Genomic DNA, 11979 nt, shown 5'->3' with positions numbered 1-11979 from the left:
TATCCAGTTATTGTTATCATTCAGTTCGTTTAATTTCTATTTAGCAACAGATCAGATACAAATTTAACATGAATGAAAGTGTTCTAAATATTTTACCAAATTATAAACAAACATTGCCAAATTGATAACATATTACCAATTAGCCGAAAACCTGATCAAAAAACAAAACCAATTGACGAAACTTATATAAAGGCATATATATTTGATAATAATGGTACCACTTAAGCTATCCTACTCGTTCGATGTTATTCTGCTGAAATCTAGTCGATGCCCACTCGATGGGGAGGAGAACCCATTCACCTACAGCGTCCGCCTATTAGCTGAATTTGTCGAACTGCCAGAGAATCGTCTGTTTGCCCAATGCTTTCCTTCCAAGGCGCTGGGCAAGTTCGTCGCTAGTCCCTGCGAACTAATTGGTGCACTGACCACCGAGGGCATCCGGGTGAACGTGTACGAGCATGGCCAGATATTCGGCTGTGGCAACTGCAAGCCATCGACGCAAATGCTGCGCCAGCTAGCGCGTTCCACATTCCCGGTGAATGAGGTTCTGAGTGTCGACTTGCAGAAGGACAAAACGCACGTAGCTCAATTAGACCTTAACATTAAGTTCAGCTCTGCCGATCCGGATCTAGAGTAAGTCGCTGCTGCTAAAAAGGGTATAATGTTGTTCTGCTAAATAGAAGGAGCCATCTCCGACCCCATAAAAATATATATTTCAGAACTCAAAAATACCGCATGCAAAAGGAATTAATCATATCGATAAGAACCGGTTTTGAGATTTGGTTTAATAATCTTAATTTCAGAACTATAAGACCTCATAGGCAAAATTTGGTATTTAGGCTCTCTTATAATATAAATAGATATATTTTTTTGTTTGGATATCTTCCTTAATTTCTCCATTTTTAAAACTAAGTTCTTCTTGCGCTTTAATATTAACACGCATTAGGGTACCATATTTGTAAGCTTCAAATAACATAAAGAAAGTACTAAAAACACAATCGCCATTAAAGAATACTAGAACATTAAAAAATAGGTTGACGCGGGGTTCAGGGTATCTCCTAGATGGGTTCTCCCGACTAAAACACTCCTATTCGTTAAAATGGGACTCTCTTTTAGCAGCCAAATGTTGCCAAATGGGTGTTACGATTTCTGCCGTCCGTTGGACAAGTCCATCAATCCACGTGACTTCATCTTCACACTGGGTCGCTCAGAAAAATGCCCGGCGACCTCCTGCATCATCGACGAGCGTTTTATGACGCATGTCGGTGCACCCTTTAGCTGCGAGCATAAGAAGAGCCAGCCGACTGGCAGGGAATGTGGTTGTGCCAGAGGTCGATCCGACCAAAGGACGCGATCGTAGGCTGCTAGAAAAGCTGCTGATCCATCTGTGTGTACCCAGGACGTGTGACCACAAGCCTTCCAGACGTTGCAAGTGTCTGAAATATCAATCAATCAATGACAGCAACACATTAAAGCGATGCCAGCTCCATTCGGAAGGGGATGAGGAACAGAAATAGCATCCATTGAAATTTATGTCGGTGACAACTGGAATTTGAACGGCGGCAAGAAGTATAGAGATAGTCATCGACTAATTGCTGAGAAGGGGGACGCCTCAAGCCAGAGTTTGCGGACATAATCAATGCCTGACCGCATTTGCAGCAGTTTGCAAGTAACCCCTCAAAAACAAAAGCCGTAAAAATAATCAAGAAACAAAAACAACTAGATCGATTAAGAGATCAATGGCATTACGAATAACTTTTAAAGAACTAGTGTCGATGGCTTCGAGAAACGCAAGAGAAACCTGATGGCCCTGGATGATTGTAATCGAATGTAATTCAAAATTTCTTGTTCTCCAAAATCGCTGTTTCGGTTTAGACGCTAACAAGTTATTATTTACTCACACTTTGGCATTGCTCATTGATCGAGTATCTATCATAGGATTTTTGGAATTACATTCATTATATTTTTAATTTTGGACGCTAAAATTTTTTAGATATTACCTTTCCACTAAGAACACGTTCGTGAAAAATTGAAAAATACCCATCTTAATATCCACTTCTATTTAAAAATGTGTTGAATATGCATCGAATAAAGAAGCAAATGTTGGAATCAGAAGTTTCCGCCCTTGTTAGCCTTGTGGTAAGATAATCGAAAATTTACTTTTACAGAACCGCATTTTCGACTCAATAGCGGCGAACTTTGCGAAGGCGTGTCAAATAAGTTCTGATAAAGAATTTTAAAAATGTTTAAGCGTTTTTGTTTTTCTTAAACTTAGCAAGCTCTCTAAAACACAGACAGTTGTATCATATCAAGTTAATTTTATTATTCATTTCATTTTATTTATTTAACAACATCGGTTTTTCTAAACAAAAATTTTACATGAATGAAAATTTTCTAAATATTTTACCAAATTGTAAACACAAATTGCGAGATTGCCAAATTGCGGACAAATTGTCAATTAGCCGAACACCAATAAAAAACCAAAACCAATTGAAGCATTAATTTGAATGCATATCCATATATAGTTGATACTTATGGAACCACTTAAGCAATCCTATTCGTTCGATATTATTTTGCTAAATTCTAGTCGACGCCCACGCGAAGGGGAGGAGAACCCATTCACCTACAGCATTCGACTGTTTAACGAATTTGTTGAGCTGCCACAGAATCGACTGTTTACCCAATGCTTTCCTTCCAAGGCGCTGGGCAAGTTCGTGGCCAGTCCCTGCGAGCTAGTTGGTTCACTGACCACCAAGGGCATCTGCGTGACCATGTACGAGGGTGAGCAGATGTACGGCTGTGGCAACTGCAGGCTTTCGCCTCCAGTGCTGCGCCAGCTGGCGGATCCCACATTCTCGGTGAATGAGGTTCTCAGCGTCGAGTTGCAGAAGAACAAGAAGCGCATGGCTACCGTAGACATTAACATCAAGTTCAGCTCTACCGATCCGGATCTGGAGTAAGTTGTAACAGAAAATAAATGTGCATGAATTGCACTGAGGTTTAGGCTGAATCCGTCTGTTTATTTGTATGGCATGACAGAACATGTTTTTCATGTTCTGTTGTTATATTCCCCATTTCGATAGTATCTATCAAATCTGTTTCTAGAATTGGTCTTCTAAACATAAAACGGAAGCTATAGCAGCTAAATACACCAAATTTGGTATGTTGTATGGTATATGCAAATTAAAAATGTTGTACTTTAATGATATTTTCCCCAATTTTTCTACTTTTAAAGACAGTCTGCGCTTTAGCATTAAGACACGTTTGGATGTCTTATTGTTACTAAATATAGCTAGAATGTTTGTAAAGGTATCTCGATGCGATACGGCGTCTCCTAGACGGACACATCCGACTAGAGCTCTTACAGTTTTAAATGATGTTGTCTTTTAGCACCAGATTGCTCCCCTTTGGTTGTTACGATGTCTGCCGGCCGCTGGATAAGTCTGTCAATCCGCGGGACGTCATCTTCACGCTGGGTCGCTCCGGCAGATGCGCGGCGACTTCCTGCATCACCGACGAGCGTCTTATGACGCATGCCGGCGCACCCTTTAGCTGCATGCACAAGAAGAGCCAGCCAACTGGCGAGGAATGTGGTTGTATTCTGCGTGGCGTAAAGCCACCGCCCGAGCTCGATCCAACCAAGGACCGCGAGCGTACGCTACTGAAGAAGCTGCTGATCGATCTCGATATTGATAAGGTGCATGTGCCCACGCCGCCGTCTGGTCACGAGCGTTCCAGGCGCTGCAAATGTCCGAAATATCCCTCTAGCAGCGACAGCGGAACATTTAACTCCAGTGATGGCTGGCTCTCGGAATGGGATGACCAACAGAAGCAGCCGCCGTCCATATTTGAATCGGCTTTCACACCAGAGCAGCTGGAAGCGCTGGACGTAGCACGGAAACACACGCTGGGGGTGTGTCCAGTTATCAAGCAACCGGAATTGATGACCACCAAGTATACGCCCCCGCTGCTCTGCCCCGTGTGCCATGCAAACATCACCTGGTTGCCTAAGGTGGCCGCCTGCCCGTATTGTGGCTACAAACGCTTCGAGATGGACAAGCCCAGCGAGGAGCCGTTCGATGAGTCGGCCACCGCGGCGGAGGTCCTGCGCAATCATATGCTCAGAACTCGGCTGAGCAGCGAGGAAAACAGTCAGCGGAAGCATAACAGCTACGCCAGTATTCCAAAGAACTCCAAGGACTGCACCTGCAGGACAAGCCGCGTCTGCACGCGCTGCCGCATCCAGGAGTTGTGCGATCAGATGCTCAGCAAAAGCAGCACCACAAAGATCAAATCGCAGCCGCAGTCCCAATCGCAGGAGCAGATCCGGACGCCAAGGAAGACGGCTTCAACGCCGTCGCAGCGGCGCAATCAGCTGTTAAAAATCTTTACAGACATGCATGATGTTTACAGCGACAAAAGGACCCCCAAGCAGTTGACTGAGAAGCTGTTAAAGGATTGCGAGGCAATCGCATGCAAAGCCAAAAAAAAGGGTCGTCGCCGCCAATCAACTGCTATAAAGTGTGCACTCAAGGATCTCAAGACAACATATCCGCTCAAGAAAAGGAAACCGAAATGTGTTAAGAAAGCCAAGCGTCGCATCAAATCCAAGCGGTGAGTCAGTTGAACCATTCAATCTATATCCGTCCGACCTCATCAATCCTCGCCCACTAGCTATACGTTCCTAGTACGTAAGGACAACTCGCGGCAGCCCTCCACGCACCATACCTGCTCACGCGGCAGTGGCCGGGTGCCCTGCCATATGGGGTGGATGTGGACCGAGAGCGAGCTGGCACGTCACAGATGCTGGAAACCTGGCGCCATCAAAAAATCCATACGCCAGCTAATGGCCTATTTTCTGCGAGACTATCCCGCTGACAAGATTGGCAATTCACGGTTTCATTATCGCCGCCGCCGCCAGAGCTCCAACCAGCCCGTGGAAGAGGAGCCCCTGATACAGCATCCGACACTGCACATAACCAAGAAATACGACGAATACACCATCACACTGCGTCCGCTTAAGGATGCCAAGAGTCTGGCCGTGGACGCCAATCCGTATGCGAACATGAAGCCGGTTGTCTTTCGCATCATCAAGGATCCGATTACCACGGGCATGCGCAATATAAAGATCAGTCTCAAAGACAAGGGTTATCCCGTGTGCAGCTGCCATCAGCCGGTAGCCAGTTGTTTTTGTCGCAGTCACGTTGACCAAAAGATCGTCGCTCAGGAAGTTAAGCTGCTGAGTGAGGAGCGCGGTTGGCGTGACGTTAGCGACATCTTCGTCTACTCGGATCTAAGCGAGAGCGACAGTGACAATGAGTTAGAGTTTGGAGTAACACCCCCGGCGGGTGTCGTTAAGCCGGAACGCCGCCGAAAGCCCGATCGGGTTAACTGCGAGACCCAGTACAATGAAAATGACTGGGCTATGCCCACCCAGTATCCACATCCGGCCAGCGCCCTAGTGCAGTACGGCGGTTGTGTGCTCGGTGAACGGAAAGCCAGATTCCCCTGGATTATGGGAAAGGGCTTTGTCCATCGGGAGCCAAAGCCACCGAAGATGATAAACAAACCCAAAACGGAAAAGAAGACCAAGGGCAGACTGAAAGGTGGCTACGATGGCGGCACATTCGAGGGTGGGTACAATCCACTTCAAGGCAAACGAGTCTGGCACAAATCGAACAAATTGGAATCTGGTACATTCTATAATTATAACCCTGGATCAACGCAAACGCGTTGAGCAACTGAACCTAATTGAAATTTTAAGTAATGCTCGAAAAATTTTTAAAATCCGACTCGTATAATGCTTGACCTTAGATGACAGAAGTAATGTAAATAAATGGTTAGTGGTTCCGCACGAAATGTGTGCAGCTCATGTAAATAAGTTAATGGAGCCTTTTATATATATATACCCACTGGCATATACCTTATCTAAAATGTAGTAAGGAATACAAAAAAACAGGAGATCGAACAATTTAGAAATAATTTTTTCTAAATTTTTATTTCAGCGGGATGTTTTTTTAGTCTGCATTTTACATACAATAACACTCATGCACATACATATATACACGCGTACATAAATACATTCATACATACATACATACATACATACATACATACATACATACATACATACATACATACATACATACATACATTCATACATACATACATACATACATACATACATACATACATACATACATACATACATACATACATACATACATATATACATATATACATATATACATATATACATATATACATATATACATATATACATATATACATATATACATATATACATATATACATATATACATATATACATATATACATATATACATATATACATATATACATATATACATATATACATATATACATATATACATATATACATATATACATATATACATATATACATATATACATATATACATATATACATATATACATATATACATATATACATATATACATATATACATATATACATATATACATATATACATATATACATATATACATATATACATATATACATACATACATACATACATACATACATACATACATACATACATACATACATACATACATACATACATACATACATCATACATACATACATACATACATACATACATACATACATACATACATACATACATACATACATACATATATACATATATACATATATACATATATACATATATACATACATATATACATACATATATACATACATACATACATAGATACATACATAGATACATACATACATACATACATACATACATACATACATACATACATACATACATACATACATACATACATATATATACATACATACATACATACATACATACATACATACATACATACATACATACATACATACATACATACATACATACATACATACATACATACATACATACATATATGCATACCTGCATACCTACATACCTACATAGCTACACAGCTACACAGCTACATACCTACATACCTACATACCTACATAGCTATATATGTATGTACATAACTTCATAGCCACATACCTTCAAACTTACGTCTCCAGCTTCGCCTCCTTGGTGCTCCTCCTCCTGGTCCTCAGCTTCCAGCGTTGAAGCCTGCGCCTAAAACATAGGTGAAGCCGGCAGGCCTTACTTACATTTTTGAGAATCGAGGAGGAGGGCAGCTTTAATAAATACGTTTTCTTACTCAAACTTGCCGCGCAACAAGACAAATTGGTCTGCTATACAAGACAAATTACATGCATGCATACATACATATATACGAACATACATACATACATACATACATACATACATATGTACATACATACATCCATATATATCACTGAGTAATAAACAGTTTATTAGCTTTATTGCGTAATGGGCGCAATTCTAGCTAGTTTAAAGACCCGTTCACTATTAGATTCAATATTCTTATAAAAAAAAGGATTGAATGGCTGCAAAAACAGTTTTTAAAATGTAACTCACATTGCCTTAGCTTTGCTAACACCTTACCGCCACATTGATCTAGGTGTCCATTACTACAATTGTCATCTCTGGAAAATAGAAGAATGATACCAGCGTTGTTTCTTCTAAAAAATTTAATTGTATGAATTATTGGCTGCGCTTCCCTTCTAGTACGCGTTAGCTGTAATGTTACGAGCAGATTATTGCGATACCATTTGCCGCTCTCTGCGGGCACCTATAGAACTGGTTATGTAAGTAACGAGCCCATGAACAGATCAATAAAGCTTTATAACAGCCTTCGAACTGAAATGCATTTCGATTTTTTACCCATAGTGTAAATATTAAACATAAGCTTAAAGAATTCTTTAAGTTTCATATTTTCTGTTTAGTTAGTTATTTAAGATAATATTTTTGGCATTAAAAAAATTAATTTTAATTTAATTTATTTAATCAATAAAGAAATTAGTATCAAAGTGTGCGTTGATATTTATCAATTGCCTTGTTAAAGCATTTTGTTTGGCAGTGTTGCTTATACTCTATTGAAATTTCAACGCGTAGGCTTCCAGGCTCGAGCGAATAAAAATTTATAGCATTGAAATTATTTTTGTGATTTTACCTTGAAATTAACCGTGCAGATATCTAAATTATAAATTCAATAATTATTGTAGCTGAAGTTCAATTTCGATATGGCAAAGGCTCCGTGCTGTTGGGCATCCAATGAGATGGACAGGGACAAGGAGAACTATATTCGCTGTTCGACTAGACAGAAGCCTAACGATAAGGATACCGACAACAATAAAAAGGGTAAAAAGGACAAAGGTATGTGCTGCGGCCCAGCATTTCGATTGCAAATGGCCAAGGACGCTGAAAGAGATCTAAGCCAGGAAATCGACGAACAGTGTGGCCCTTCCAAGGCCAAGGGCAAGAAAAAGCCCAAGCCCAAGAAAGAGTTATTCCGCTGCTTCACAGCGAACATGATCTGCATGAAGCTGAACATGCCCGGACGGGACTTTGAGTGCCCCAGTCTCCTGAAGATAACTGCCAGCATTTGCAAGGGTTGCAAGCCGGTCATGTGTGCCGATCGCATTAATGTTAACTGCATGCCCTGCGAGCCCAGCGCTCGATTCTCAATGCTGTCCGAGTGTCTGGACAAGGAGCTATCGGAGGGCATCACTCTGGTCGTCTCCTACATGAAGAAAGAGATCGGTGAGCTGAAAATCTAAGCGCATTTTTGCCATACACATTACCCATCCAAAATTGTCCGTATAAACATGTCGATATTGGATACTTAAAGAGCTAGGAATAGGTTATCGATAAGAAATTAGTATATAATCGATCAAAATCGATTTCCAGCATATCATTGAACGATTTTGACTAGAGCACTTTGTGTGATCCCCCAGGTCGTGGTTGCTATGTCATGCCGGACTCGGTCATACGCCGAATAACTGACACATTCCAGGAGGTCGTCCATACCGCCGAAGTGGAACTGACCTGCAAAGGCTGTACTGTGGGCATGTGCACGGTACGCCTTTCGATGACCATGCGTTGTCAGAACATCGATGAGTAAGTAAGCTCCACGGCTGGAGCCTGGGGGCCGATAGCGCCTGAAATTCAATAGAGTAATGGTCACGGACATGGACCTTTGCAGCGACAACGACGACGACGGCGGAGACGACTGTTGTGGCGATATGTTTGGGGACACCTCTCAAAGCTTTCCCACCTCCTCTGATCCGTGCCAGGGATTCTATAGCATTGACGAACAATCCGGTGATGCGTCTCCCTTTTGTCGAACGTCCAGCAACAACAGGTTGAGATGTGAGGCCGGTGGCGAGGTGAGTAGCTGCATTCGCTCCTGGTCATAAGTTGACAATTTCGAGCGGTTCCAGTTGAAGCCTCGACTGATCGATGTGGCTGGACCCTATAACATCTACTCCTGCGCTAAATCCGACGACGGCTGCTTGAAAATAGATGCATCACCTGGACCTGGCGGCCAATTCTCGTTTAGTGCGCGATCCCATTTGGGCGAGGGCAACACGAACCGAATGTGCCCGCCGACATCGGCACCGGAATTGAAACAGATGGGCATGAAGAGGGGACACGAGTGTCCAATGTGTCACGAGGATGTGTCCTGGCTGCCAAAGATTGCAGCCTGTCCGCATTGCGGCTACAAGCCGCTGCCCCAGTTCGAGGAGAAGGAATACGATGAGAAAGCGACAGCCAATGATATACTCGTTGACTTCTTTCAGCACATTGACAGCGAATCAAAAAGCTTGGATTTGGGCTCTTCCAGCGGCTGCTCCAAGACCTGCAATAATCAAGCCTCGGATATCAAGACCGACGAAGCCTTCGAAACGATTGTCCATGATTATAAATCCCTAAAGCAGAGCATCAAGAAATGCAAAAGTGCACAGCCATGTACCAGCTCATCCAAACGATCGCAGAAAAAACAGCAAACCGATTTAGTCAGTATCTTCACGGAGATGAAGAGGCTGTTCGATGATGGCTGCGATGGAGCGGATAAAAATGCAAAGATTAAGGAAATCTGCGATGACGCCTGCAGACTGGCCAAGGCCTCAAAGAATCGTCGGGTCAGTAAGTCGACCTCGAAAATGTCCGAACCCTGCGGCGCGCCCAAAATGCGCAAGAGGCACAAGATGGCGCACAAGTTGAACGTCAAGTCTAGGGTCTATGCGCCCATGGAGCCCGTCACTCATCCGCGACAAGGCCATGTCCACTGTCACGATGACGAGCGCAAGGTGCCCGCCCACATGGGCTGGTTGTGGACGCACAATCCATTGGCGAAGCGGCCCGGTTGGCGTCCCGGTGCGATACGCCGTTCCATTCGCGAGTTGATGGGCTACTTCCTGAAGGATTTTCCCGTGGATAGCATACCTATCTCAAAGTATATGTCCTATCACAAGCATAAGAAACTGGCACCACATGATAGGGAGGAGAAGCCAGAGGATCTGGTGCAGGTGCCGACGCTACATATTGAGAAGAAGAACGACGAGTATCTTATTACGCTGCGTCCGCTCAAGGATCCGGATACGCTAAAGCGTGCCGCCAATCCTTATGCGAACATGAAGCCCGTGCAATTCCGCATCGTCAAGAATCCGCTGCTGAAGCAGGTGAGGGAAATGAAGCGGTGCCTGAAGAACATGGGCTTCAGCAAGTGCAAGTGCCACAGGCCCGTGATGCAGTGCTTCTGCCGCAGCTTCATCGACAAGAAGCAGTTAGTCGATGAGGTGCAGCGCCAGTGCCACAAGCGCGGCATGCCCCACTGTGAGAACCAGCTGGTCCTCTCAGACACCACCGACAGCGAGGCGGAATTTGATTTTGGTGTAACGCCGCCAGCGGGCCTAATGCATCCAGAACGGCTGAAGACGGTCGATGTGACCAATACGGAGACCCAGTATAATGAAAATGACTGGGCCATGCCCACCATGTATCCACATCCGCCCAATCCCAATGTACAGTACGGTGGCTGCGTTGTTGGCGAGCGTAAGGGTAAGTTCGCTTGGATCTTTGGCAAGGGCTACGTACATCGGACGCCAAAGCCTCCAAAGATGCGCAATCTGCCCAAGAAGAAACCAAAGAAGAAACTTCCCGGTTCGCCCAAGCCCCGCGAGAAAGGCGGTTACAATAGCGACGTACAGACAAAGTATTTCCCAGAAAGTGCGCGGAACGAGAACCAGCTATATGGGGATCGCCTGCAACGCCTGAACCGAGCTGCCCATCCACCGACAGCCATGCAGTTCCAGCAGCTCCAATCGCGAGTTTCTATCGACTCACGAAAGGTGCGATTTGCCAATAGTAAAAGCGAAAGGTTCACTACGTAGTCCATCGAAATTTTTCATTTTTCATCTTTTTACGTTTTAATTCAGAAAATATTCTATTTCGTATTTCACACAATAAATATCGCACTTTTTTACCTAAGTGAAGTGTCATTTTTCTTGAAATTGCAAACTTTTTCCTTTCTTATTAAGTCTGCATAGGCAATAGCTTCGGCTTATGAGGCTGGCTAGAATGATATACTTAGTACAAATGCTTGTCGTACCTTGATGGCGGAAATTTAAGCTTAAGCTTTAAGTTGAGCACAAGTAAACATGTTCAGTTTTCACACATTTTCCGCCTGCCAAAAAAATTTAAAAATGTCCTACATCTTTGGACACTGCAAGGTTAAGATCTATGAAAGTTGACCTTGCCAAAGCCCCCAAAAAACACACGCGAAGTGGCAACCTTATGTTGCTCAACTGTCATCGGTTGCATAAAATGTTGATTTATTGAAAATTACTGTTTACCTAACCTTTGGGTAGCGGTGATATAACAGTAAAATGTGCGGCAACAGCTAAGTGCGTACACTTTGTGGCGCACACAAATTGCAAGCACTTGCCGTGCCACATGCCACATACACACGCACACCCTCACAGCATAACGTTTTTCCAAGTAATAAATTAATAATTTTCGTTTGTCGCTCGTCGCGCTC

At 43.4% G+C, this 11979-nt stretch overlaps 3 protein-coding genes across 4 annotated transcripts; all 3 read left to right on the top strand.

The window, feature by feature from the left end:
- Positions 1-2109, top strand: LOC115761308. 2 transcript variants are annotated; one of them, XM_030703038.1, is made up of 2 exons: positions 1-633; positions 1120-2109. In XM_030703038.1, the coding sequence occupies exons 1-2, from the start codon at positions 212-214 to the stop codon at positions 1358-1360; spliced, it is 663 nt and encodes a 220-aa protein (XP_030558898.1). In that variant the 5' UTR covers positions 1-211; the 3' UTR covers positions 1361-2109. The 2 variants fall into 2 exon arrangements, with proteins under 2 accessions (XP_030558898.1, XP_030558897.1); XM_030703037.1 differs by having other exon boundaries at positions 1117-2109.
- Positions 2110-2349: 240 nt separating this feature from the next.
- Positions 2350-5859, top strand: LOC115761306. Its single transcript, XM_030703035.1, has 3 exons — positions 2350-2956; positions 3391-4614; positions 4675-5859. Exons 1-3 carry the CDS (start codon positions 2535-2537, stop codon positions 5735-5737), a joined length of 2709 nt encoding a protein of 902 aa, XP_030558895.1. The 5' UTR covers positions 2350-2534; the 3' UTR covers positions 5738-5859.
- Positions 5860-8032: 2173 nt separating this feature from the next.
- On the top strand, positions 8033-11421 carry LOC115761324. The gene is made up of 4 exons (XM_030703057.1): positions 8033-8699; positions 8894-9056; positions 9142-9325; positions 9380-11421. Exons 1-4 carry the CDS (start codon positions 8180-8182, stop codon positions 11330-11332), a joined length of 2820 nt encoding a protein of 939 aa, XP_030558917.1. The 5' UTR covers positions 8033-8179; the 3' UTR covers positions 11333-11421.
- The last annotated feature ends 558 nt before the right edge of the window (positions 11422-11979 follow it).

The sequence above is a fragment of the Drosophila novamexicana genome, unplaced genomic scaffold, assembly GCF_003285875.2.
Source record: "Drosophila novamexicana strain 15010-1031.04,08,12 unplaced genomic scaffold, DnovRS2.1 tig00000485-arrow-pilon, whole genome shotgun sequence".
In the NCBI taxonomy this organism is placed as follows: domain Eukaryota; kingdom Metazoa; phylum Arthropoda; class Insecta; order Diptera; family Drosophilidae; genus Drosophila; species Drosophila novamexicana.
Note: the sequence above shows the minus strand (reverse complement) of the source record. Positions and strands in the feature narration are given on the sequence as shown.